The following is a 25,418-nucleotide window of genomic DNA, read 5'->3' as shown; positions in this document are numbered from 1 at the left end:
ACATGAAGCCCTGGGTTTAATCCCAAGCACTATATGAATTAGCCAATGTGGTACAGCCTGCAATCCTAGCACTTGATAGGTAGAGGGAGGGGAACAGAAGTTGGCCACCCTTAATCTACACAGCAACATTTGAGGTCACACTGAGCAAATTTAAATCCTGTCTCAAAAAAAATAAAAATAAAAAAAAAAGAAAGAAAAGAGCTGAAAAAAGAACAATTACTGTAAAGATTAAATGAGAGGATATGGATAACATACTTTAAAAAGTGTCTGGACCTGCCAAGCATAGTAGAACATAACTGCAACCGGTCATCATTGTTATTAGTTTAAACGCTATAAACATTACCCTTTGCGTAGAGAGAGAGAGAGAGAGAGAGAGAGAGAGAGAGAGAGAGAGAAGGGATGTAAAGCCAAACTGCCTGCAGTACAAATCCTGATTCTCCTGCCTCAGTCTCTATCTCTGAAGCAGGGAAATCACAGCCTCTATAGCCTATGGTTACCCTGAGGACTAGACGAAAAATTCCCACATGAATTAAATGTTGAGCTGGGCATGTGGTGTATGCCTTTAATCCTAGTACTTGGGAGGCAGAAGTAAGTACATCTCTGCTAGTTCTGGTTCTATATAGCAAGTTCCAGAATAGCTGGGGCTATACAGCTTGTCTCAAAAAAAAAAAAAAAAATTAAATGTAATAGAACAGTATAAATACCCAAACATTATGCTGTGTGCTCTAAGAAAATGGCTATTTCCAAAGCTTTAAACACTATCTCCCTGCTCAAAATTGTATGCTCAGCCTTATCTCTCCTTTGGGCTCCAGATTTTTCCATAAGATATGTTCCTCCTGGACTTCTTAGATGTCTCCCACTACTTTCAGCCAAAGAAAGCCTTGCCTTCTCTAACATCTACCACTACCTCAACCCAGCTTCCCCATTTGTTCAATCAAGAAGCCTAGAAGTCACTCTGAGCCCTCCCATTCCCTCACACTTCTCAATTGCTATGTGCCAACAGCTCTACTTCCCAAATACCGCCCTAAGTCAACTGCTGAGGTTTAAGCCACAACACTCCACTCCCTATTCATGTGACAAAACTCATAAAACCTCAAGACCCAGCACTTCACCAGCATCTGTAAGGCTGACCAGAAGACCAGCTTTCCAAACTAAGCTCCCCCTTAACCTAGCCACATCAGTATTATCTAGTTCTTGCAAGAGATCTGGGCCTTTCCCATCTCCTCTCTGCATGTGGGCTCTCTCACCCTGGAGGGCCCTGCTCTGCTGTCCTGCCCTCCCACCCCACCTCTTCATTATAGTTAGCTTCTTTTTTTCTTAAAGTTATGAACACTGACTGGTGTTTTACCTGCATGTATGTCTGTGTGAAGGTGCTGGATCCCCTGGAACTGGAGTTATAGACAGTTGTGAGCTGCCATGTGGGGGCTGGGAATTGAACCTGGGTCCTCTGGAAGAGCAGTCAGTGCTCTTAACCCCTGAACCATCTCTCCAGCTCCTAGGTCTTCAAGATCTTAGCTTAACATGAGAATTAGAGATGTCAGGGGGAAGACCCAGAAGGGAAAAGACATCAAGAGATTAATAGACTTGGTAGAAAAAAAACTTTTAATCCCAGTTAGAGGCAGGCAAATCTCTGTGAGTTTGAGGCCAGCCTGGTCTACATAGCCAAGGGTATATAGCAAGACCTTGTTTCAAATAAAACAGAGAAAGAGGAAACAACTTGAACAGATAAGAATGGGCAATGAAGCCAGTGGTGGCACACACCTTTAATCCCAGCCCTTGGGAGGCAGAGGCAGGCAGATCTCTGAGTTCGAGGCCAGCCTGATCTATGGGGCAAGTTCTAGGGCAGCCAGGGCTACACAGAGAAACCCTGTGTCAGGAAAAAAGAAAAAAGGGAGTGGGGATGAAATACTAAGAAGTCAGCAGCACTGTCAAGTAGGGCATAGTTGACAGTGAGTGAAAGTCTAACAGTCTGAATTATGGCCTGGGGACAAGGTGGATGAGAATGGAGACAAACTGGGGGGGAGGGGGACTACGGAGCAAGGCGAGAGCTAGAAAAAGTGACAGACAGAGGTGAATGACAATAGATCAGGAATAAACTGGAATCAGTCCTTAACCAGGTTGTCAGTCGCCAGGACCCTAAGTAGCGAGCAGGTAAAGAGGTTCCCTAATGGAAGGAGCTTAGAGAAGAGTATGAGAGAAGGAAGAGGTGATGGGGGGCAGGGAAAGTGACAGAACGGCAGTGGGTGACGGATGACAACTGGGGAACGACTGGAAGAAGAGTGAGATGGAAATAGGTGACGAAAACAAAGTCGGGGCTCGGCAGTGGGCACTGGCGGGGAGGAGAGTGGCAGGGGACGCTGGTGGAAAGGTCACCAGCGGCAGGCCAACGAGGAGGAAGGTGTCTCAATGAGAGGGAACACTGACGACTCCCCCCACCCTATATCCAAGCTCCGTCACACCTTTACAGGCGTCAACAGAGGGGAGGGGCCCGGCTGGGAGGTGGACAAGGAGGCCCCTGACAGGCTGAGACCGGTTCTGAGAGCGGGGAAACTGGCCGACCACTGACAGACACGAGAGGGTACGTTAGCTAAGAAGGGGGCTGACGGACAGGAAGGGTTAGCTGGGGGAATGGGGAGGGAGGAATGAATGAATGAATGAATGAATGACCCGAGTGGAGAGTGCTGGCTGACTGGCTGACAAGCGAGCAGACTGGCGGAGGCGCTGACCCCCCGACGAAGCGCAGGGTGACAAAGGCGCCGATCCACTGACTGGGCGCCGACTGCAGGTGCTGAGTGACAGCCGGACGCGGACTGACGGGGAAGGGGGAGGGGGATCCCCTCCTCTTCCCGGGCCCGAGGAAGCAGCGGGCGCGCGGCCGCACTCACCTGCCCCGCAGCCTGGGGGTCGCGGCGGCTCCTCCAAGGCGCGAGGGAGGCAAGGACGCTCGCAGAGGTGAAGTGCGGACGGCCTGGAGAGGGCCGCACGCACATGGGCCCGGCCCCGCGGCGCGGCGCCTTCGAACTCGGGCGCAGCCGGCGGGAGGCTCGGGACCCGCTCGGGACCGGCTCGGGGCCGCGGGCGAGATCGCTCCAAAATGGCGGCGGCGAGAGCGCGCGCGCTCCGGGGACCCGCTTCCGCGCAGGGCTGCGCGCGCGGACGGGGTCGGGGCGCGGGCGCGCCCCGGGGGCGGGGCCATCGGAGGCGGGGCCGAGTCGCGGCTCCCTGCTGGGGTCTGGCCGAAGGCTCTGGAACGTCGCGGCCTCTGGGGCTGTCGGTCCTGAGAAGTCTCCGCGATCGAGCTGGCTGTGCTAAGTTCCCTGGACATCTTCAGTTACCCAAGAGCAGCGGCGCGCTGTGGCCTGCTTGGGTGGGTGCGCAGATCTCCTCTCCGCCCTGTTTCTGAAGTGGGCAGCGAACAGCCCTACTTTTTCTTTTTCTGAGTGCCCCCGTACATGTTGCATACGTGTTCATCTAACATGGGTTGGAATTAGTTCAAATGAAAATTAGACTGATTTCCGGTGGCAGGGTAAGCCGTGGGAAAATATTAAAAATAGAGACGAAACATGTAAGGAATGTCAGCACATGATAGTTATGAACTCACTGCCTTTCAGCTGCAAGTTCACCAGTGCTGTACAAAAATACAACCCGGCGCGAGTGGTGCACTTGGGAGACCAAAGCAGGAGGGCAAGCAAAACATTGTCGCTCCGGACGTAGTGGCACACGTCTTTAATCCCAGCACTCCAGAGGCAGGGGGAAATCTCTGTCAGTTCGAGGCCCGCCTGGCCAACCCAGCGAGTTCCTGGTAAGTTAGGACTGCTGCGTAGTGAACAACGTCTGAAGAGGGTTGGGGTGAGGGCTTCTGGGCCCTTCAAGTATTTTGCCTTTGAGGTGGTACTGCTGTGCTTCTTCAGCAGAGGGCGCCAAAGAGACACTGTTTGTGAAAAAGAAAGTGTTTTCGTTCCCTGGTCTAGAAAGCAAATTTGGAGACACCTGGGTTCACGCCAAGGTCTCTTGCGGTGGTCCGCAGCACAGTTTTTCCCAGACCACACTGACTGAAAGTGACTTTGGTAAGATTTACCCTGAATACAGAAACTGAAAGTGCTACAGAACCGGTACTTTTACTGGGGTACCAAATACAGGAGATGACCCATAGTCTTAAAAACCGCAGCAGTGAGCAGGTGCAACCCTGCACTATTTTTGTGCCCAGGCCAGAGTTCGTGATTCAGCAACAGCTCTATGCACCCTTCACTAGCGCGCGCGTGCGCACACACACACACACACACACTCCATTTTTGCAAGCACGGTGCTGCCGAGCTGCATGTCCAGCACTTCTCTTTTCTTTCTTTCTTTCTTTCTTTCTTTCTTTCTTTCTTTTTTTTCTTTTCTTTTTCTAATTTTGAGCTAGGCTAGGCGTTTAGTCCCAACATTTGGGAGATTGAGGCAGGAGGATCAGTAGTTCAAGACTGGTTTGGGCTGTGACTTGGAGTTCAAGGGCAGCCTAGACCACGGGAGACCTTTGTTTGTTTACTTATTTTGGACTTAAGGTTTTGAGAAGTTGCTCTGGCTGGCCTTGAACTTGTGGCATTGCCCTGCTCCTTTCAAACCCACACAGAATTCATCAGCAAACCTACTGTACCTTTCACTTCAATATCTAACCTGTAAGGCCAGTTTCTCTTGTCTAACACAAAGCAGTCTAGATGGGCCCCCTACTTTTATCCTGGAGGACTTGCTGTAGGCCATTCGGCATGGGGTTCAAAAGGAACCTATTAAAATAAGTCAGATCAGATCTATGACCTCAGGGCTTGCTGTCTCACCCAAGATGAAAGCAAGAATCCTTGCTGTTGCCCACAGAGCTATTTGTGATGTGATCTCACTTTATCTACTCATTTCATTTAGCTTCAGTCATGATAACCTCCTGCCCCGGGTCAATTGCTCACAGTGTAGTCTGTATCTTTTCAGGCATCTCCTCTTGTTATTGCTATGCTTGCTGTCTCGCCTCAGACCTGCTCATTGCCTCCTCCACCTCTGTGAGGGCCTCCCCGACTGCTCTGTTTAAAGCCTCAAGCTTATAGGGCACTAACTTCACAGCCTCCTCTCCTGTCTGGCCTTTTCTCCTTCCCAGTGGTATCACTCACTAGTCATATCCACTAAAGAGACCTGAAACCACACAGTGATTTCAATGGGGGGAAGTTCATTATAAAATTATCAGTTATAGGATTATTATGAAGAAAGAAAACTATAGTCAAGAAAGGAAAATCTTAAAGAGAGTTTATTCTCCCAGTGGGAATTCATTCTTTCTTAGAAAAGTTTGGCAGCGGCATCCCTGCTGAAGACAGAGACATTCCCTGGGCTGTCCTGAGCTTCCTGGGTAGAACCAACTGCCATGCACTGCAGAATAGAGCTTATAAAGAAATACATCTTCCAGAGAGCAAGCAAAGATGCAAACTAACCCCTGAGGTGCCTGTGAGCATCACTGGGAACTACTCACAGGGGTAGCAGTCAGAGGGAAGTACCAGTACCTGATGGGAATGAGAATAATGCATATCCTTCCCATAGCCCTGGCAACAGGAGCAAGGTAGAGAGTGCCCATGGAAAGCCAGTGTCTCCTGTCGGAAGTTAGTGTGCTGGATGAAAGTGGACCTGGAGCTGATGTGGTAAGTAGAAAACTGGACAGTCAACTCTGTGGACATCCTTCTATACCACAACAGAACAGCTACATTTTTAGCCGGCCATATTGCTCTTGGGGTTGGCTAGATGGCTCAGTGGGTAAAGTCAATCACTCCCAAACTGACCATCTGAATTTATCCCTAGAGCCCATGTGGTAGAGAGATAGAACTAGCCGGCACTGTTGTGCACGCCTTTAATCCCAGCTCTCGGGAGGCAGAGGCAGGTGGATCTCTGTGAGTTCAAGACCAGCTTGATCTACAAAGACAGCCAGAACTGTTATACATAGAAACCCTGTCCAAAAAAAAAAAAGAGAGAGAGAGAGAGAGAAAGAAAGAAAGAGAGAATTGACTGCTACAAGTTGTCCTCTGACATCCATATGAGCTCAGTAGCAGGCACAAACACACTCACAAATAGTAAATAAATGTAACTTTGAAAATTTGTCCTGTAGTGTAATACCTGCTCTTTCCCTAAAAATGAGATTATGTACACTTCCAGAAGTCGTTATACCTATCACTGTCTACTTTGATTATTCTTCAAGTAGTTGCTAGCCCACTGAAAAGTTTCTTATGCTGACACTAAATAGTGATGTTAACATCTAAAAGCTTGGGTTTTTTTTTGTTTTGTTTTGTTTTTTGTTTTTTGTTGTTGTTGTTGTTGTTTTTCGAGACAGGGTTTCTCTGTGGCTTTGGAGTCTGTCCTGGAACTAGCTCTTGTAGACCAGGCTGGCCTCGAACTCATAGAGATCCGCCTACCTCTGCCTCCCAAGTGCTGGGATTAAAGGTGTGTGCCACCACTGCCTGGCAAAGCTTGTATTTTTTTTTTTTTTTTTTTTTGTTTTTTTTTGTTTTTTGAGACAGGGTTTCTCTGTGGTTTTGGAGCCTGTCCTGGAACTAGCTCTTGTAGACCAGGATGGTCTCGAACTCACAGAGATCCGCCTGTCTCTGCCTCCCGAGTGCTGGGATTAAAGGCGTGCGCCACCACCGCCCGGCCCAAAGCTTGTATTTTTAAGAGAAAAAAAAGTATGTGCAAATATATAACAAACGATGAAAAATATGCAAAGCTACTATATTCCTTCTTTTTGCAATTGGTGCAGTATATAACCAGCATGAATTGTCTTTAACCATTTATGATGTACACAAAATACCTAGAACAAAGGTAAGTATTTTTGACACAAAAGGGCCAAATAGAGTAAGCTCTATCCCTAAGAGCACTAAATAAAAAAGTTGTTCAACAATAAAATGGAGGAAGAAAAGCTATGATATAAAATGAGCACTGCCTCAGAGCACCTCAGAACAGGACTAGCGGTGGCTGTGTTGTCCTTCCCTCGAGAGCCCCTGCGTCTCTATGCCAAGACAGACCCAGAAACCAGAATCTCTAGAAAAGACGAATGTGGGTAGAACCATGCTTATATACACCATTATCAAATTGCTGGGGGCCAAACAGAAAAGCCATGAAAGTAGAAAAAAAAATGACTCACCAACATTAAGGGAACAACAATAAAGTTTATAGCTAAGGGCTCATAAAAGATCAAGGAAGTGATAAAATAACCTCCAGAGTGTGAAGGAAAAATAAAACCTGTCAGAGAAAAACCCTATGTCCGGCAAAACTATCCTTCAAAAACTGAAAGTGAAAAGCTGGGAGGATAGCTCAGTCAGTAAAATGATTACTGACTCACGTGTGAGCATGAGGTCCTGGGTTCGAACCCCAAAACCTACATAAAAAACCAGGCCAAGGGACGGGAGAAATGACTCAGTGATTAACCGCACTGGCTGCTCTTCCAGAGGATCTGGGTTTGATCAACAGCACCACATGTCAGCTCACAACCATCTGTAACTCCAGTTCTAAGGATTCAACACCAGTCATACTCACATCCATGTGGCATATACTCATACAGATACATACATACACATAAAAAAATCTTTATAAAGAAAGGAAGAAAGAGAGAGGACAGAATTCAAGCTTGACTGAGCGTGCACGCGCACACACACACACACAATTTATTTTTTAATGATGATGAGCTAGCAGGTGGCAGTGGTGTACATCTTTAATCCCAGTACCAGGGAGGCAAAAGCAGATGCATCTCTGTGAGTTTGAGGCCAGCATGATTTACAGAACAAGTTCCATGACAGCCAGGGCTACCTGAAGAAACCCTGTCTCGTTTTGGGGGAAAAAAAAAATGAAAATGAGGGTGAGCTAAAAACATTCCCAGCCACATCAAAGAGAAAACACATTGCAGATACACCTATACTCTTCCTGGGTATAGGCGGAAAGTGTGGAGTCACCACAATATTGCTGGCACTTCCACATTCATTGTGGAACTCTTCAGAGCCGCCAAAATATAAAATCAGCTAAATCCCCATTGACAGGTGAATGAGCAAAGAATATATGGGTTGGGGCTTGGGAGAAGGCTCAGTATTGACCATACAATGGACCATTGACCATAACGAAGAAAAGGTGACCAACTAGAAAACAGCATACCAATTCAGTTGGACCCTAAAAGACAGGTGTCATCTGCATCTTTTTCAGTCACTGTGTAGTCTTGGAACTCACTTTGTAGACCAGGCTGACCCAGAACTCAATGAGATCCACCTGCCTCTGCCTCTCAAGTGCTGGTATTAAAGGTATGTGTCTGGCTATATGCATTCTTTCATAAGCAGAAGTTTTTAAAATGATGATCTGAATGCAGAAGAGAGACTATTAGAGACTGGGAAGGATGCCAGGGGGAGAACAGATGGAGAGGAGTTAAGTGTGAGCTAACATGACATATAGATATATGAAAATATCACGGGAAAACCACTAATTTGGCAGGGATAGTGAAATGGTGCGTACCTATAATCTCAACAGTTGATAAGTACAGCCAGGAGGATCAGGAGTTCAAGGTCATTCTCAGCGGCCTTAGATAAAGGCCACCCTTGCCCACATGACACCCTGAATCAAGAAAAAAAGTTACTTTGTACAATTAATACATGTTTATAAAGACTGCATTATAGCACAGTTCAAAGAGTACATAAGCCAGAGGTCATCTAACGGCACAGAAACTAATGAAGTGTCCCAGAGTAAAATTCAGTAACATATAAGAAGGGTTGTGTACCAAGAATAATGGGCTTTATCCCATTACTTGTCTAACATACAAAATTCATAAGGCTTTTTTAGTTTGTTTGCTTGGTTTTTTTTTTGGTTTTTGTTTTTGTTTTTTTTTTTTTTTTGGTTTTTCGAGACAGGGTTTCTCTGTGGTTTTGGAGCCTGTCCTGGAACTAGCTCTTGTAGACCAGGCTGGTCTCGAACTCACAGAGATCCGCCTGACTCTGCCTCCCAAGTGCTGGGATTAAAGGCGTGCGCCACCACCGCCCGGCCTGTTTGCTTGTTTTTGAGTCAGGGTTTCTCTGTGTAACAGTCTTGACTGTCTTGGAACTCACCCTGTAAACCACGCTGGCCTCGAACCAGCTGGCAACTTTTTATATCTTACTAGTGCTTGGGTTACCCAGTTTGACTGATTTGGTTCATTTGTCAAATTCACTGAAGCTTCATGCATTTTAATATATATTCATGCCAGGCGGTAGTGGCCCACTCAGCTTTAATCCCAACACTCGGGAGGCAGAGACAGGAAATGCTCTGTGAGTTCGAGGACAGCCTTCCAGGACAACAGGGCAACACAGAGAAACCCTCTCTCAAAAAACTAAATATGTATTCATTTTACTTAAAAGGAAAAAAATCTCGAAAACAAATGCTAATTAAGGGTAAACCCATGAACAACATAGTTGTTTGTTGTTAATGCTTTTAGAATGGTATCATTGTAGTTTAGGATGGTCCTGAACTCTAGTTAATCCTGTCTCAGCCTCCCAAGTGCTAGTATTACTATAAACATGTGCTCCACACCTCACCAATAATACAGTTCTTAGGACGAGTGTGTCAATGCCTACAGCTGTCTTTTAAGTTGATCTAAGTGGATCTTCAGGCATCATGGTGTATGTCTGTAATCAGCACTCAGGAGATGCAGACAAGAAGATTGTGAATTTGAGATTAGTTTGGACTATGTAGCAAGATCTTATGTCAAAAATAAAAATGAGGGCTGGGCAGTGGTGGTGCACGCCTTTAATCCCAGCACTCCGGAGGCAGAGGCAGGCGGATCTCTGTGAGTTTGAGGCCAGCCTGGTCTACAAAAGCTAGTTCCAGGACAGGCTCTAAAATGACAGTGAAACCCTGTCTCAAATATAAAGTAAAATAAAATAAAATAAAACATTAAAAAATAAAATAAAAATGAATAACACTTGCCAGGTAGTGTTGGCTTTAATCTCAGCACTTGGGAGGCAGAGGCAGGCAGACCTCAGTGAGTTCAAGTGCAGCCTGGTCTACAAAACAAGTTTCAGGATAGTCAAGACTGCTGTTACACAGAGAAATCTTGTCTTGAAAAGTCAAATAAATAAAAATAAGAATAAACACATGAAGGTAATTAAAATTTCCTGGGCTTGGTGCTGTACCCCTTTAATCCCAGCACTTGGGAGGTAGAGGCAGGTGGATCTCTGTGAGCTTGAGGCCAGCCTGGTCTACAGAGTGAGTTCCAGGACAGCAAGACTAATCCACAGAGAAACTCTGCCTCAAGAAACAAAACAAGCCGGGCGGTGGTGGCGCACGCCTTTAATCCCAGCACTTGGGAGGCAGAGGCAGGCGGATCTCTGTGAGTTTGAGACCAGCCTGGTCTACAGAGCTAGTTCCAGGACAGGCTCCAAAACCACAGAGAAACCCTGTCTCGAAAAACCGAAAAAAAAAAAAAAAAAGAAACAAAACAAAACAGAATAAATAATTAGTAGGAGGGGTTGGAGAAATGGCTCAGTAAGAGCATTCACTGTTCTTGCAGAGAGGCCATGGGTTCAGTTCTCATCTTACAACAATCTGTAAGTTCAGTCTGAGGAGATCTGACACCTTCTTCTTGCCTCTGCAAACACCAGGCACATACATGATACACATACATGTGGACCAAACACGTGTACACATAAAATGAGATAATATTTTTTAAAACCTAAGATAAGCACCAACTTTAAAGGTGCAGATAACACCTCTGACCTGTGAATCCTGAGAGTGACTTGATGTTAACTACACAAGCATGAATCACCCCACTTCTATTTCCCAAGTTACCACCAATAAGATACCTACCAAACTCTCTACCGGGGGGGGGGGGTCAGAGTTGAGACTGACTCTCATCTCCACTTGCAAAGTTAGTCCTTTCTGGCATGCTGCAGGTGGGCAAAATGGGCTTTGAATGACTGAGCTGTTGGTAGCAGTTTTCTTATTTATAAAATAATTCTCTTCAGCTCAACACAATGTGGTAATTTAAAAAGGTAATGATTTTGTAGCTTATAAATAACCATCCGCTCCCATCCTGCTTGGAACCTCATGACTACTTGGCAGATGGACTGCAAGCGCGTAGTTTTTAGGCAGTTAAAAGGCAATGACCAGCCGAGCGGTGGTGGCGCACGCCTTTAATCCCAGCACTTGGGAGGCAGAGGCAGGTGAATCTCTGTGAGTTCGAGACCAGCCTGGTCTACAAGAGCTAGTTCTAGGACAGGCTCCAAAGCCACAGAGAAACCCTGTCTCAAAAAACCAAAAAAAAAAAAAAAAAAAAAAAGGCAATGACCAGCAATGGTGACAAAAAGGTGTGGGGGAAACCTTTCTATTCTTTTCCACTTTGATATGTGCTCCAACGGTCCACTTGGCCTTCCCAGGAGTTCACGTGAATGGAAAAACCATTTAAGACTTGGAGATTAAAGCTGGGACGCCTTTTATCCTAGCACTTGGGAGGCAGAGGCAGGTGGATTTCTGAGTTCAAGGCTGGCCTGGTCTACAAGCAAGTTCTAAGACAACTAGGGCTAACACAGAGAAACCCTGTCTTCAACCCCCCAACCCCCCAGAGAAAAAACAGACTTGGAGATTGTTGCTGAAGCCTAGTCTAAGACAGTAATTTTGAAAGAAAGGCTTAAATGCTTAAAAAATAAAAACACCTAAAATATATAGTATAATATATAGATATAGATATTGTTATACTGCCATGCTCAGTAGCCTAAGTTCTAGACCTTTAGGGATCTCAGCTAAAACCAGACTTGAATTTGTGGCTTTGACAAAGAATAACATTTCGAGACTAGCCATTTTATGAGGCAGAATTTGAGTTTATTTTTTATTTAATTTTTTATTGATTTTATTGAGCTCTACATTTTTTTCTCTGCTCTCCTCCCTTCCTCTCCCCTCTCCTTCAACCCTCTCCCATGAACCCCATGCTCCCAATTTACTCAGGAGATCTTGTCTTTTTCTATTTCCCATGTAGATTAGATCCATGTATGTCTCTCTTAGGGTCCTCTTTGTTGTCTAGGTTCTCTGGGATTGTTAATTATAGGCTGGTTTTCTTTGCTTTATGTTTAAAAACCACTTATGAGTGAGTACATATAATAATTATCTTTCTGGGTCTGGGTTACCTCACTCAGTATAATGTTTTCTAGCTCCATCCATTTGCCTGCAAATTTTAAGATGTCATTATTTTTTCTGCTGTGTAGTACTCCATTATGTAAATGTACCACATTTTCCATATCCATTCTTTGGTCGAGGGGCATTAGGTTGTTTCCAGGTTCCAACTATGACAAATAATGCTGCTGTGAACATAGTTGAGCACATGTCCTTGTGGTATTATTTTTTTTAATGGAAACAAAGGATTATGACAGGCCTTTCCATGACAAAAAGAAGACTCTAAGACAATGAAGAGTAAAACTGCAACACATGAGCTAAATATTTCCCACTCTCATTATTACCATCAGCACTTTGCTCCAACTTCCAACAGAATAAGAGCTGGGACTTAATAAAAAAAAAATAGTATAGACTTAAGCACAGTGGTTAAGAGAGACAATGCAAGTGTGATAATGGCCGCCTTTAATCCCAACAGATGCAGGCAGAGCTCTGTGAATTCAAGATGCGCCTGGTCTACATATCAAGTTCCACCCAGGCCAGGACAAATGAGGGTGTGTGTTGAAGTAAGTATGGTATCCAAGAATATAGGTATAGGCTTCTTGAGCAGTCAGTAAGATAAATCCATAGTTATGGGCTCTGGAAGGGAGCAATATAATTATTTAGCATTGATTATATATCCCATCTTGATGGCTTTTTGGTTGTGTCTCAAAAGATTACTAATGTGCCCTCCCCATAAGTAGGATGGGTGAGGGAGCTCTGGGAATGCCTTGGATGGCAAGCTGGTAAAGCAAAACCAGAAATTACTAAGGTTACACAAGAGATTTAGTTTATTGTCCTTTCCCTGTAAACCAGGTTTCTCATGAGATTTCTGGAAAATTGCAGGTTATAGCTGGGAAGAGGAAGACCTTAAGTAGTTGTTAATTGTGCTAGATTTCTTGCTTCTCTACTGGCAAAAGGCTAGGAGTGGGGAGGAGGAGGAGGAAGGCTCTCCATTTCTCTTCTCATGCCCCCTCCCCAATTTCCCTGCCTTTCTCGCCTGCTTCATTGCCTCTTCGTTCTAAATTCACCCTTCTATATACCTGGCCTCTGAGTTAGGGATTGCAAACTTCTTTACTCCTAGAGGCAGCAGCATTAGGTCGCCAGGCTGCCTCTTTGCTAGTGAAAGTGGGCACACCAGCCTGGAGTAGGAGTGAGTCTAGGGCAGACATGCCAGTTTGGCTAGAGTTGTAAAGAGTGGGTGGGTGGAGACGTGGTCTATCAATGGTGCCAACCTTGGACAGGGAACCCCAAGGAATTACAAAAGGGCTACACATTCAGACACAAAATTGTGAACTTAAAACATGGAGGTGCTTTTTTAAATATTTGTTTTTAGAGTGTTTGTCTGTGCACCACGTGCGTTCATGGCGCCCATGGTGGTCAGAAGAGGGCATCGGATCCGCAGGAAGTGCAGTTACAGGTGTGAGCTGCCATGTGGGTGCTGAGACTCAAGTCCAACTTTTCAGGAAAAGCAGCCTGCATACTTATTCGCTGAGCCATCTCTTCAGGCCCAAACATTTTTTTTTCACACTTGTTTTATTTTATTTTGCAGAGACAGTGTTTCTCTGTGCAGCCCTGGCTGTCCTGGAACTCATTCTGCAGATCATGCAGGTCGAAACTCAAGAGATCCGCCTGCCTCTACCTTCTGAGTGCAGGGATTAAAGGCCTGCGCCACCACTACCCAGAAGTGGTTTTCACACTTTTAAAGGATTGAGTTCATTTTGAGGTTTGTCTATAACTAGCTTGGTCAGTTGTCTGGTGTGAATGCTATAGATGACGAAGTCCTGTAGCGATGACACGCAAAATGAACATTAAGCTCACAACCCTCGGCCGGGGTGGATACCCCTAGGTGGTCCAATACAATTCTACGTGATTCGAAAAAGCGAAAACGTCTGACGCCCCCCTAGTAGGCACCACCACACGCCCAAAGTCCCATCGAATCAGATGCAGGCCAGGGATATCAGAACCAGCATTGCTCGCCGGCCAGACTGACAACCGCACTATCTCCCCCACCCTCCACGGGCGGACCCGGGTCACGCATCCTCCACTGTCGGGAAGTGCCACCAGCTCTAGACCCCTCTAACCGGCTGGGGCCTTTCTCGCTGGTACATTAGCCGACGCCCCAGGGCGGGAGCTCCTCTGGCGCCAGGGGGCGCGCGGCTGCTCAGGGGACCTTCTGGCCTGCGGCGGCGGCAGCTCGACTGCTCCGAGGCAGGCCAGGTGAACCCCTGCGTTTCCCCGCAACGTGCGGGTATCGCTTGAGCTACTACCATGGAGGTGCCGGTGGATACCGGGCCTCGGCAAGCTGGCGGAGGACTAGGCGTGGCCAGATCCACGTCCTCCGGCCGTGCAGCGCGGGCCTCGGCGATACCCTGGGCGCGCTTCTCTGCCTGGCTGGAGTGCGTGTGCGTGGTCACCTTCGATCTGGAGCTGGGCCAGGCGCTGGAGGTAAGCTATGGGCTGGTCAACCCTCCAGAACTGTCCTCGTGCCTCTTCTTCTGCGACCTGAACCTCTCCCATCGCCCCTCCTCTCCGGACGTCCCTCCTCTCCCGATGCCCCTCCCCCCATGCTCCTCCCTTCCCTTGCCTGCACCCCAGCTGCTTTTTCCTCCCAGTCATTTCTCAATGCCTCGCGCCCACCCTCCAGGAAGCACATCCTATGGCCTCCTGGCCTGTAGTCTTCCTGCTTGGTCTAGGGTCCTCTTAGGCGCCTCTCTGAATACGTTGTATCCTCAGGCTGACCTTTCCCCCACTTCTTTGGTCTAGTGACTAGCTTAGCGACCTCCTCTTTCTTAACCCTCTTTCTCATTGACTGCCACCTCTCCAAGAGGAGCCTCTTTAGAGTTCTAAGAGCACTTTCCTGACCAAGAAAGAGACAGTCTCCAAGGCCTGACTGCTTACCCATCAATGTATCTTCCGCAACATTTTTCGTGGCCCTTTCCCCAAAGAGGCAAAAATATCTCCTGCCCTCAGTTGCTCAAGCCAGAGTCTTAGGGTGCATCTCCTCCCAGGTTTCACATTGTGTTTGCCGCAGTCTCCAATGTCGTCCACAGTTCATGTCTGAATTTCCTGCTAAAAATCCTATGGTATTCATCTTTCACTTAGAATCAGATCCAGACCCTGTGAGGCCCTGCTTGGCCCCTCTGTTTTGAGCTCTTCACAACCTTTGGCATCTGGTCACCAGCTGTGTGCAGCTGGGCAGGGCCTTGGGCTTTTGATGTAGTCTTCCGGCATGAGGGCCTCCATCCCACCTACACATAAAGGCAGCCTCTCTTCTAGATAAAATGAAAATATCAGCCAGACATAGTGGTGTATGCAAACCCAGCGTTCAGGAGGCTGAGGCAGGATCATGAGTTTGAAGCCAGTATGGTTTATATAGTGAGTTCCAGAGTAGCCTGAGCTACAGTATCGGACTAGTATCTGAAGAAAGAGAAAGAAAGAAAGAAAGAAAGAGAGAGAGAGAGAGAGAGAGAGAGAGAGAGAGAGAGAGAGAAAGAAAGAAAGAAAGAGAAAAAGATAGCAGGCACGTGTCTTGAATCCCAGTATTCTGGAGGCAGAGGCAGGCTGATCTCTATGAGTTCAAGATCAGCCTAATCAACTTAATGAGTTACAGCCAGGGCTGCACAGTGAGACCTTGTCTCAACAAAAAAAGAAAACAAAACAAAAACCACCAGAAAGATAGGAGAAGAGGAGGAAGAAGAAAATGTTTCCGGCTCAGTGACTCAGGCTCAGTCAGTGAGCCCTTGGCAGGGCAGGTCCGGCCAAGATAATGTCTGTGTTCTAAAGGCAACTGACCATCACAGCAGGTCTGCTGTAGGTGGAGGTGTCTCAGAGGCAGATCCTGATGTCAAAGGGACCTGTGAGAGCCTGAGAGGTGGTGAATATGGCTGAGGTAAGGCTGAAAAGTGACCCTTGAGACAGCTGCTGCAAGGGACCTTTGTGGTTGGGAAATGCTATGGCCCAGATGATCTGAGAGGCTCGAGGTCTAAAATCTTCTAAACAGAAAAGTATAATTCGTTTTTGTTGCGGGGGTGTGTGTGTTTTAAGACATGGATTCTTCTGTGTAGCTTTGGCTGTCTTGGAACTCACTCTGTAGACCAGGCTTGCTGCAAACTCAGAGATCCACCTGCTTCTGCCTCCTGAGTGGGTGCTGGGATTAAAGGTGTACACCACCCCAAACCGGCCACACATACTTTTTTTTTTTTTGAGACAAAGTTTCTCTGTAGCTTTTGGTTCCTGTCATAGAGAGGTCATAGAGAGGGGGGAGAGGTTCTGATGTAAGACAGCGTGTACAGAAAGAGGTCACAGGCCAGAAAGTGGGCCGGATAGACAGCCTGCCCTTGCAAACACATGCTTATGGCATCCGCTGAGCTGTTCTAGTGGACGGTGTTACCGCAGGCAGATACGGATTCACCAAGTGCTCTGTCTTCCCCTACAGCTCGTCTATCCGAGTGACTTCCGGCTCACAGATAAGGAGGTAGGTTCTGGACTTCTTGGGAATGGGTGTCCCCAGGAGTGAGCCAACCCTCACTGGGCTCTGTTTGTTTCAGAAAAGCAGCATCTGCTACCTGTCCTTTCCAGACTCCCACTCAGGTAGATAATCCCACACTCCCGGAACACTGGCTGTGGGGGCTGGAAGGTCATGGACGAAAGGTGGAGTGATGGGACCAGTGGTATGTAGGCTGCTAGCAGTAGATGAGACACTGTAAGGATGGACCTTCACCAAACCCCAGCTGCAGCAAGATAGCCAAGTTCTCTAAAACCCATAGACAGCCAAAGATCTGGGCAATTGTGTAGTAGATTCTCCTGTCCCAGGCCAACTGAGCCAGGCTCTCCTGCAGGGAAACTGAAGATGGTTCTCTGTGTGGATTCATCCCAAGACCCTTATGTGGTGTATAGGATCAGGATAGGAGTCTGTTGGGAAACAATTGTCAGTTTTCCCTTGAGTGGGCATTTACCTTTGTGCCCTCACCCCGACAATGGGAGGAGAGTCTCTCCCATTCACGAATGTGTGGTGGGGCTGCCTCTTTTCAGGATGCCTTGGAGACACTCAGTTCAGTTTCCGCATGCGTCAGTGTGGAGGTCAGAAGAGCCTCTGGCATGGTGACGACAGGCCTTATAACAGCAAGGCCCCCTTGGCACTGCAGGTGAGTAATGGGATGTCTCATCTGTCTTCTTTCCTTTTACTAGGGGCTCCTGGCTCCTGGCTCTGAATATCCTCTTTAAAGCCCTGGGCTTGTGGAGTAGAAGTGCCCCGGCTCCGCCCTGGAGCCCGGCTCTGATCGTGCGCTGGGGTCTCCACCTGGGCCTGCTCTTTCGCGGCTCACTAGGATCAGCAAAGTTGGTCTGGTTGAGCATGTCGCCCTTGCTAGGCACCTGTGTGACTAAATAAGCCGTGGCTCAGTGAGCAGAGGCCTGCAGGGCCTCCTGAGACCTTGAGGCACTTTTGTGTTGGCTAAGTCCTTTCTGTGTCAGCAGATGTCCCCTAGACCTTCTGAACCAGAGAACCCTAGGTCCCGCTGTGGTAGGGAAAATGCTGGAGCTAGTCTCGGACAGCTGCCTCCTAAATCTCCTGGATTCTTAGGTTTGCTTTCTTTCTTTTCTTTTGCTGTAGAGGGCATTCAAGACAGGGTTTCTTTGTATAGCCCTGGCTGTCTTGGTACTAGTTCTGTAGACCAGGCTGGCCTTGAACTCATAAAGATCCACCTGTCTCTGCCTCCCAAGTGCTAAGGAATAAAGGCATTGAGCCACCACCCGGCATTTTTTTTTTTTTTTTTTTTTTTTTTTTTAAGACAGGGTCTCTCTATGTAGTCCTGCCTGTCCTGTAATTCACTCCTTAAACCAGGCTGGCCTTGAACTCATAGAGATCTACCTGCCTCTGCCTCCCAATCCTAACCCTGAGTGCCTAGACTAAAGGCATGTACCACCATGCCCAGCCTTTGGTTTCCTCCTTAACAGCCCCTGTGTATGTCACCCTGGATCTTGTTAATGGCCTGCATAGGGCATGGCTTAACACTGCATTCCTTACAGAGAGAGCCAGCGCACTACCTGGGCTATGTGTACTTCAGACAGGTGAAGGACAGCTCCATGAAGAGGGGCTACTTCCAGAAGGTGAGCTGCTTGCTGCTGGGAGGTAGCAAATGGTGGGCAGTTGGGGGACAGCTAGTGAGGAGCTCTGAGCCTCCAGGGTGCCCACCCACCTGCAGCCCACCTGGGTAGCAAAACCAAGGAGGAGCCACCGCGGGGCCCAGTTCTTCCTGAAGCCTTTCTTGACCTAGGATGGCACTTGAGGCCTTTCTGTCCTTGGGCCCTGAATATCCCAGCTCCTCGAGTCTTGCTGATGTCTTCATACTGTCAGGGTGAGGACAATTTAGCCAGCTCACATTTGCCTCTGTAGGCCCCAGGCACAGTCCTAACCCTGCTTGTCACCAGGGGTTATCTACCCTATGGTTACCTATACTAACTTAGGGTGTAGACATCAGGCTTTCTCTTGTCCAATCCTGATACATGAGTTAGGCTATTCTGTGGGGATGTGCTGCCCTGACCAGCTCTGGGTAAGCATGGCTTCAGGGCTGCCAGGAGCTACTGAATTAGAGGAGTGATGCCTGTAGCTGAATGCCCTCTGATTGGCCCTGCATCATCACAGTCTTTAGTGCTGGTGTCCCGGCTGCCATTTGTCCGGCTGTTTCAGTCACTCCTAAGCCTGATCGCCCCTGAATACTTTGAGAAGCTGGCACCCTGCCTGGAAGCAGGTAAGTGGTCATCAGACATGGCCGACATTGTCTCATCTCAGTCCCTTGGAAGGGCTTCTGACATCGGCCACCTGTGTCCACAGTTTGTAATGAGATTGACCAATGGCCAGCCCCCGTGCCTGGGCAGACCCTGAACCTACCTGTCATGGGAGTCGTCATTCAGGTGAGGACCAGCTGAAGAGTAAGCCATGCTGCTGGTGGTGGTGGTGACACTCTATTCCCTTTCTAGAAGCTGCTTCCTTCCTCCCTAGGTGCGCATCCCATCCAGGGTGGACAAGCTGGAACCCAATCCGCCAAAGCAGTGTGACCAAGAGGTGGGGGATGGGGTAGAAGGAACTGGGCCTTAGCTTGAGCCTTGTCCCTGGGCTTGGGTGATTATTGCCTCTGCCTCACCAGCCTACTTTGTGGGTGGCCAAACCTAGGCAAAGCCCTGGTGGTGACCAGCATTTTCTGTATGGAGCCTGTGCTGGGGGGAGGGGGATAGCATGGGGTGGGGGCTGCAGGATTGTCATCAGATAGAACATTCACCTTGGCCTGACCTACACTCCCTTCACTTCTCAGAACCTGCTGCCAGCCCCAGTCGTCCTCACTAGTGTCCATGAACTGGATCTGTTTAGGTGAGCCCCGTAGGGTACCGTAGGCTACTCTGAGGGAGCCTACCCACAGTCATACACATACAAGTGTGTATGTCATGCAGGGCACAACTTGCCAAGAAAGGCTGCTCATCCAAGTGATTCTTGAGGAGCCCTCTTTTTTTTTTTTTTTTTTTTGGTTTTTCGAGACAGGGTTTCTCTGTGGTTTTGGAGCCTGTCCTGGAACTAGCTCTTGTAGACCAGGCTGGCCTCGAACTCACAGAGATCCACCTGCCTCTGCCTCCCAAGTGCTGGGATTAAAGGCGTGCGCCACCACGCCCGGCTTTGAGGAGCCCTCTTACCCAAGTGTCTGACTTACGGAAAATGGACACAGTGGACAGGAAAGTTCTATGCCCGGAGAGCTTGTTAGGGAGACGTTTGTTCCCTAAGGCTGCCCTTTGTGCCTTTCTAGGGATTTTCAAGGGATCCTGGACTTTGAGATTATCTTGTTCCATTCTGGGCCCAATAGGAACCAGGACTTTAGTCTGGAGGCATAAGAGGAAATAGGAATAACAGAGCCCTTGATTGGTAGACTCCCTGGAGCTCTGGATCTGCAGCCCCTCATAGGCAGGGTCCAGGTCAAGCCCCCTAAGCCAGCACTAGCTCAGGTGGTCTGTCAGAACATGGGGTAACTTTGATGACTTGAGACATCCCTTGCTCTTGGACCATCCTTACTACTGTCTTTGGGAGAGGTAGTGCTCTGTGCGCACCACAGCTCCTTTGTAACAGAGCTACCTGACTGACCCAATTGCTCTCCTGAACCAGGTGCTTCCGGCCAGTGCTAACTCATGTGCAAACCCTGTGGGAGCTCATGCTCCTTGGGGAGCCCCTCGTGGTCCTGGCACCCTCGCCTGATGTCTCTTCAGAACTGGTGCTAGCCCTGACCAGGTACAAACTTTACCTACTAGACTGTCATGGCTGTGCTTGGTTACCCAGCCGTATACATTTTTTGTTGCCGTACCCCACAGCTGCCTACAGCCCCTAAAGTTCTGCTGTGACTTCCGCCCCTACTTCACCATTCACGACAGTGAGTTCAAGGAGCTCACAACACGAACACAGGCTCCGTAAGTACATGTCCTCCCTTCCCAGCCTCACACACTACCTCCCTTAGGCCTCTCTCTGCCTCTTCTCTCCTTCTCTCTCTAGACCAAACGTGGTCCTAGGAGTCACAAACCCTTTCTTTATCAAAACACTCCAGCACTGGCCTCATGTCCTCCGAATTGGGGAGCCCAAGATGTCAGGTGAGAAGACCAGGGGCTATAAGCCTCACTGGCTTGGGACCTAAGGTGAGGTTCTATATCCAATACCGCTGAGGCCATAGGCATCGGCAGAGTTGTGGGTCCAAACCTTGATACTCTGTGTATTTCACAGGGGACCTTCCTAAGCAAGTCAAGCTTAAAAAACCCTCACGGCTGAAGACCCTCGACACCAAGCCAGGTCTGTGCTTCCCCCTTGGGCTGCAGCCCCGTCTGCTCTGGTAAAGCCTGTCCTGGATGTGGTAGATTCCTCCAGTGGGGATGGCCAGGCCGTCTGACTCTTTTTCTTTCTACTCAGGCCCCGTGGTGGCAGGTGGGGGGACATTGTCTTCTTTAGCAGGTCTCTTGAGTCTCAGGACGGATGGGTGAAAGATGTGCAGGTTCTGTCGAGGGAATGGGGCTGTAGGCAGATCAGACAACCATCTTCATCATCAGTAGAGCTGTGGGAATGTGGAAGGGAGGCTGAATGGACAGCCACAGCTCTGACCTCCTGTCAGGCCTCTACACCTCATATACTGCCCATCTCCACCGGGACAAAGCACTGCTTAAACGGCTGCTAAAGGTATAGGCTATTGGGTAGGGCCTGGATGTGGGTCCTTGGTGTGGTGTGAAGGATGCCGGATATCAGCCAACACTGAGACTCAGTTCCCTGCTTCCTGTTGCAGGGCGTACAGAAGAAGAGGCCATGGGACGCACAAAGTGCCCTGCTGAGGCGGCACCTCCTAGAACTCACACAGAGTTTCATCATTCCCCTGGTGAGATGGGCAGGGTGTGCCAGCTGTAGGCGTGAGGGGAAATAGGGTGGTGAGAGCAGAGGCTGCGACAGTGCCCGTGGCTCACATTTCCCTTGTCCCTCACCCTCCAGGAGCACTACATGGCGAGCCTCATGCCACTGCAGAAGAGCATCACACCCTGGAAGGTAGAGTCATTTCAGTCCCCATACCAAGAAGGGAAGGCCCAAGACGAATGTCTGCTTGGAACAGAGAAGGTGGCTGTGATGCAGAAAGCCACCAGGGCATGAAGTTGACCTTGTGCCTGCCAGGCATCCCACACAGGGCAGAGAAATGAGGACTGCAAGGAGGGATACTGACAGAACTCCTGAAGGGTGGTCCAGGGATCTGCCCCAAGCAGGATAGGGTGAAGATCTTCAGATACATCCCGGAGGGAGGGTTCCATCCTGCTGAAAGGTAGGACCTGTCTGCCTGTGCTCTCTAACACCCAGCTCATGTTAACTTTGTCTCAGAGCCCCCCCCAGATCTGCCCCTTCCGCCAGGATGATTTCCTGCGTAGCCTGGAACACGCGGGACCCCAGCTCACCTGCATCCTCAAGGGCGACTGGCTGGGCCTCTACAGGTGGGAAAACATCAGGCACAGGCTGCTGTGGGTGCCCCAAACATATAGGCCAGCTCTTCAGCTGCCCCTTGCCCATCACAGGCGTTTTTTCAAGTCCCCCCATTTTGATGGCTGGTATCGGCAGCGGCATAAAGAGATGGCCCAGAAGCTGGAGGCTCTACACCTGGAAGCTATTTGTGAGGCGGTGAGGGAAGGCAAAGGGAGGGGGATAGGTACAGGCCGAGGGGAGGTGGGAAGCCTGGTGAGAAGAACCTGAAATGTCCCTAGCAGAACATTGAGGCCTGGATGAAGGACAAGTCGGAGGTGGAAGTGGTGGACCTAGTCCTGAAACTTCGAGAAAAGCTGGTGAGAAACCTCCTTTACTACCCAGCCTCCACCTGCCAGGCCAGAAGTATGCCCACCCTTACTACCACTGTCCCTCCAGGTGCGGGCACAAGGCCACCAGCTCCCTGTGAAGGAGGTGACACTGCAGCGGGCTCAGCTGTACATCGATACAGTTATTGGCTCCCTGCCCAAGGACCTACAAGCAGTCCTGTGCCCTCCCTAGGACAGAGCCAACTTGTGTGGTCCTGGAGGCCTAAGTCTGCCAAGTTCCCTCTCCTGTGAAGGCAGGCCTCCACCAAGCTGGGGGCTCCCAGCCTTGGGCTCCTACCTCAGCTTCAGCCCCCTCCTGGAACCACCTCTGTCCCAGCAGTAAAAATGACATTTGGAATAACAGTCTGGTCCCTGACTATGGGGGGATTCTGTGCTGGCACTGCCTCGTTCCTTCCTGGACCCCACCTGTCCTCTGCAGCTGGAGGTGGGAGTGGGCTAGTAACCCTCACTGATGTAGGTGCCTTCACCACCTGCCCCCTCTTGGCGCCCATCTGCCCACACTTCAGGATGCCTTGTGTTGTGGGTCCTTTAGCCCAGCATGCTTCCCAGCTCAGAGCAGAGGGAGGCAGCTGCCAGGGCCAGCCCCTCTTCTTTACACTCCACTCATTCTGTCTTCTGGGGAGTGATGGGTACTTTGCCTAGGCTGTTCCTTGAGCAGGCAGAAGCTCTTTGTCCTGTGAGGACCTAAATCTCCTTCCTGCTGTGACTGGTCAGCATGAGGGAGTGAGGAATGGCTATAGGACTGGGCGCCCACTCAGAAAGCAAGCTCAGGCTGGTTTTTTTTAGGTCCTCACCACAGTCCTTGTTCCCTTTCTTGGAACACCCCCTGGACACCTGCTCCATGCATTTCACCCAGGCTGCCAAGGGAGACTCCAGCTTTCCCCTCATGTCTGCCCCTCCCCTTGAAGCTCGAAAACTTTGGGCTATAGCCTAATGTTGCATTCTCTGCTGTCTTGTCCTTAGGGTGCAGTTGGTCTCGTAGGCCGTGGTGTTTCTTGGAGGTACTGTTCTGTGGTCTTCGTAGGAAAGGGCTAACCTCTGTGATCCCAGGGACCTAAGGCTGCCAAGGGCCTCCCTCCCCCTTAAGGGTGTATCCTGGTTTCAGCACCCCTTCTAGAACTACTTTGGTCCCAGCAGTAAAAATGGCATTTGGAACCACAGCCTGGTACCTTAATGTTGAAGGAGTCGTTGCTGGCCCTGTCTTGCCCCTTCCTGGATTGGATACTGTTGTGCAATGACCCCTCAAGCCCGAGCTTGGTACAATGAGCTGCAATGTTGCAACCCAGCACAAAATTAGGGCTCTTGGGATGGTGCAGACTAAAATGAGGAACCAGAGTTGCAGCCAGACCCTGTGGAGTATCAGAAACCTGTAGGAGGGTCTCCTGACCACTCAGACTAAATCTGTGAGATGAGGCTACATCCCTGGGCAGTGTCAGGCAGTAGCAGGGAAAGAGGGGCATTAAAAAGAGCGGGCTGTATACCCTGTAACGCTTTAAGGGGTGTTGGCAAAGTAAGCTGATGCAGAGCTGTACGATGAGCTTTTGCTTTTTTCCAGAGCTCCCATGTAGCATGACTACAACCCGTTCTGGGTTCTTTGGACTACTTTGATCAAACCCTCAAGTATGTATTGCCTTGCCCTTCTGCACTGATCCTGGCTAAGTCCAGGCCTAACAAAGGCAGTCAGTCCATTGTAAACAGTGCCAGCCCTGTTTCTAGATCTTTGTACGTGTTCTCTCGTTTACCCCTCTGACCTCAGCCTATAGCCTGTCACATTGTATCCATTTTACAGACCAGGAAACAGTCAAGATAGATATGCTGGTGTACAGTGAGCTGATCAGTCTAACTCGGTGTCCAGTTAGAAAACTGAGCAGAGGCAGGTAGAGGTGGAGACCTTGGCATTAGGAAGAGTGACCCTGAGTACCCGCTGGAACAGCGGTGCCAGCCTCACCACCAAAAGCCTGGTCTCTTAGGGATCTTCGGAAATGTGGCATCTTCCACTGTGACAGATGGAGCTCCCAGGCTATGGGGACAGCAGAGTGCTAGCCATTTGGAGTCTGCGAAACTGTGCCTTTAGTATACCCAGCCTCCTACCCAAGTATACAGTGGCCAGTTCTGAGGCCCTCAGGTCTTAGTGGTCCCACCCTAAAGAGCATATCTCAAATGCCACTGCAATGTGTGCTTCTCATGTTTTCCTTTCACTTTCTGAGGGCTGATATACAGTAAACTTCAGAGTGGCTCCCATGGACCTCAGTCACCATCCACCTAGGACTGTAACTAGCTTCTGCCCTGGCAGTCGGTGATGCCCAGAACACTGGACATGGGACTCAGGAAACAGATTAAGGGAGGTGGGAGGGTGTGGACACAACAGCACTGCCTAGGGCATAGACCCAAGGCTGACATGTGTAGGACAAGGAAAGTTCCAGTCCCTTTCAGGGGCTTGTTCTGGCTGCTGGGTAGTTTACAGCCTGGGCCCCTACCAGCTGCATCCTCTTCTGCTCTTGCTCTCCCAGGATGTGATCAGCTCTGAGTTAGAGGGGCTTTGGTCCAGAGTAGGCTTAAACCTTCCAGTCCCTGCCAAGGACAGGGCCTGGAGGGAAGAAGACAGATGGCTACAAGGAGGCGCTCCCCTCCCCCCAAGCCCAAGGTCCCTCATGGTTAAGATGCCTGGATGCCTGGATAGTGAAAAACTAATCCAAGAGGCTGTGGTCCCCAGGGCTCCCTTTTGTGGCAAGTAGGAGAGATCTGTGAGTGAGCATTCAGGGGATCTAGGAGGGCTGGGTGGAGGTCATGAGGCGTCCAGCCCCAGGGACAGACCGGAAGGACAGGAGGGTTCTTTTACCCTCCTGCTTCCTGCCTTCTATTTTGAGCCCTACTCAGTTTGGAATACTGGCTGGCCT

General features: G+C 49.2%; 2 protein-coding genes across 12 annotated transcripts in view; one reads left to right on the top strand and one right to left on the bottom strand.

The window, feature by feature from the left end:
* Nucleotides 1-3,110, bottom strand: part of Ppp6r2 (protein phosphatase 6 regulatory subunit 2) — a 95,707-nt gene extending 92,597 nt beyond the window's left edge. For all 7 annotated transcript variants that reach the window (XM_057792789.1, XM_057792795.1, XM_057792793.1 and 4 more), the window contains exon 1: nt 2,886-3,110. The gene's annotated coding sequence lies outside the window, so the exon portion shown is untranslated. The remainder of the gene's footprint in view (nt 1-2,885) is intronic.
* Dennd6b (DENN domain containing 6B) lies at nt 2,490-25,403 on the top strand. 5 transcript variants are annotated; one of them, XR_009058499.1, is made up of 24 exons: nt 2,490-2,578; nt 3,612-3,802; nt 5,557-5,654; nt 12,593-12,680; nt 13,706-14,601; nt 16,592-16,630; nt 16,704-16,746; nt 17,188-17,300; nt 18,184-18,264; nt 18,800-18,905; nt 18,989-19,068; nt 19,157-19,219; nt 19,467-19,522; nt 20,303-20,425; nt 20,506-20,601; nt 20,684-20,778; nt 20,909-20,974; nt 21,291-21,355; nt 21,459-21,548; nt 21,659-21,712; nt 22,037-22,146; nt 22,228-22,322; nt 22,414-22,491; nt 22,571-22,635. XR_009058499.1 is itself a non-coding variant. In XM_057792800.1 (24 exons), exons 5-24 carry the CDS (start codon nt 14,425-14,427, stop codon nt 22,691-22,693), a joined length of 1,761 nt encoding a protein of 586 aa, XP_057648783.1. In that variant the 5' UTR covers nt 2,490-2,578; nt 3,612-3,802; nt 5,557-5,654; nt 12,593-12,680; nt 13,706-14,424; the 3' UTR covers nt 22,694-25,403. The 5 variants fall into 5 exon arrangements, 3 of the variants coding, with proteins under 3 accessions (XP_057648783.1, XP_057648786.1, XP_057648784.1); XR_009058500.1 differs by having other exon boundaries at nt 22,417-22,491; nt 22,571-22,632; XM_057792800.1 differs by having other exon boundaries at nt 22,228-22,330; nt 22,571-25,403.
* The last annotated feature ends 15 nt before the right edge of the window (nt 25,404-25,418 follow it).

This window comes from Chionomys nivalis, chromosome 17 (genome assembly GCF_950005125.1).
Source record: "Chionomys nivalis chromosome 17, mChiNiv1.1, whole genome shotgun sequence".
Classification (NCBI taxonomy): Eukaryota; Metazoa; Chordata; class Mammalia; order Rodentia; family Cricetidae; genus Chionomys; species Chionomys nivalis.
This window is presented reverse-complemented; position numbering and strand designations above follow the sequence as displayed.

What these genes read in the sequence shown, in the direction of transcription:
- Dennd6b (XM_057792801.1), top strand. Translation starts at nt 14,425, where the DNA reads ATGGAGGTGCCGGTGGATACCGGGCCTCGGCAAGCTGGCGGAGGACTA. An exon ending in AGCTGGGCCAGGCGCTGGAG is followed by an intron (nt 14,602 to 16,591) that starts GTAAGCTATGGG and finishes CTTCCCCTACAG; the next exon opens with CTCGTCTATCCGAGTGACTT. An exon ending in TGGAAGCTATTTGTGAGGCG is followed by an intron (nt 22,331 to 22,413) that starts GTGAGGGAAGGC and finishes AAATGTCCCTAG; the next exon opens with CAGAACATTGAGGCCTGGAT.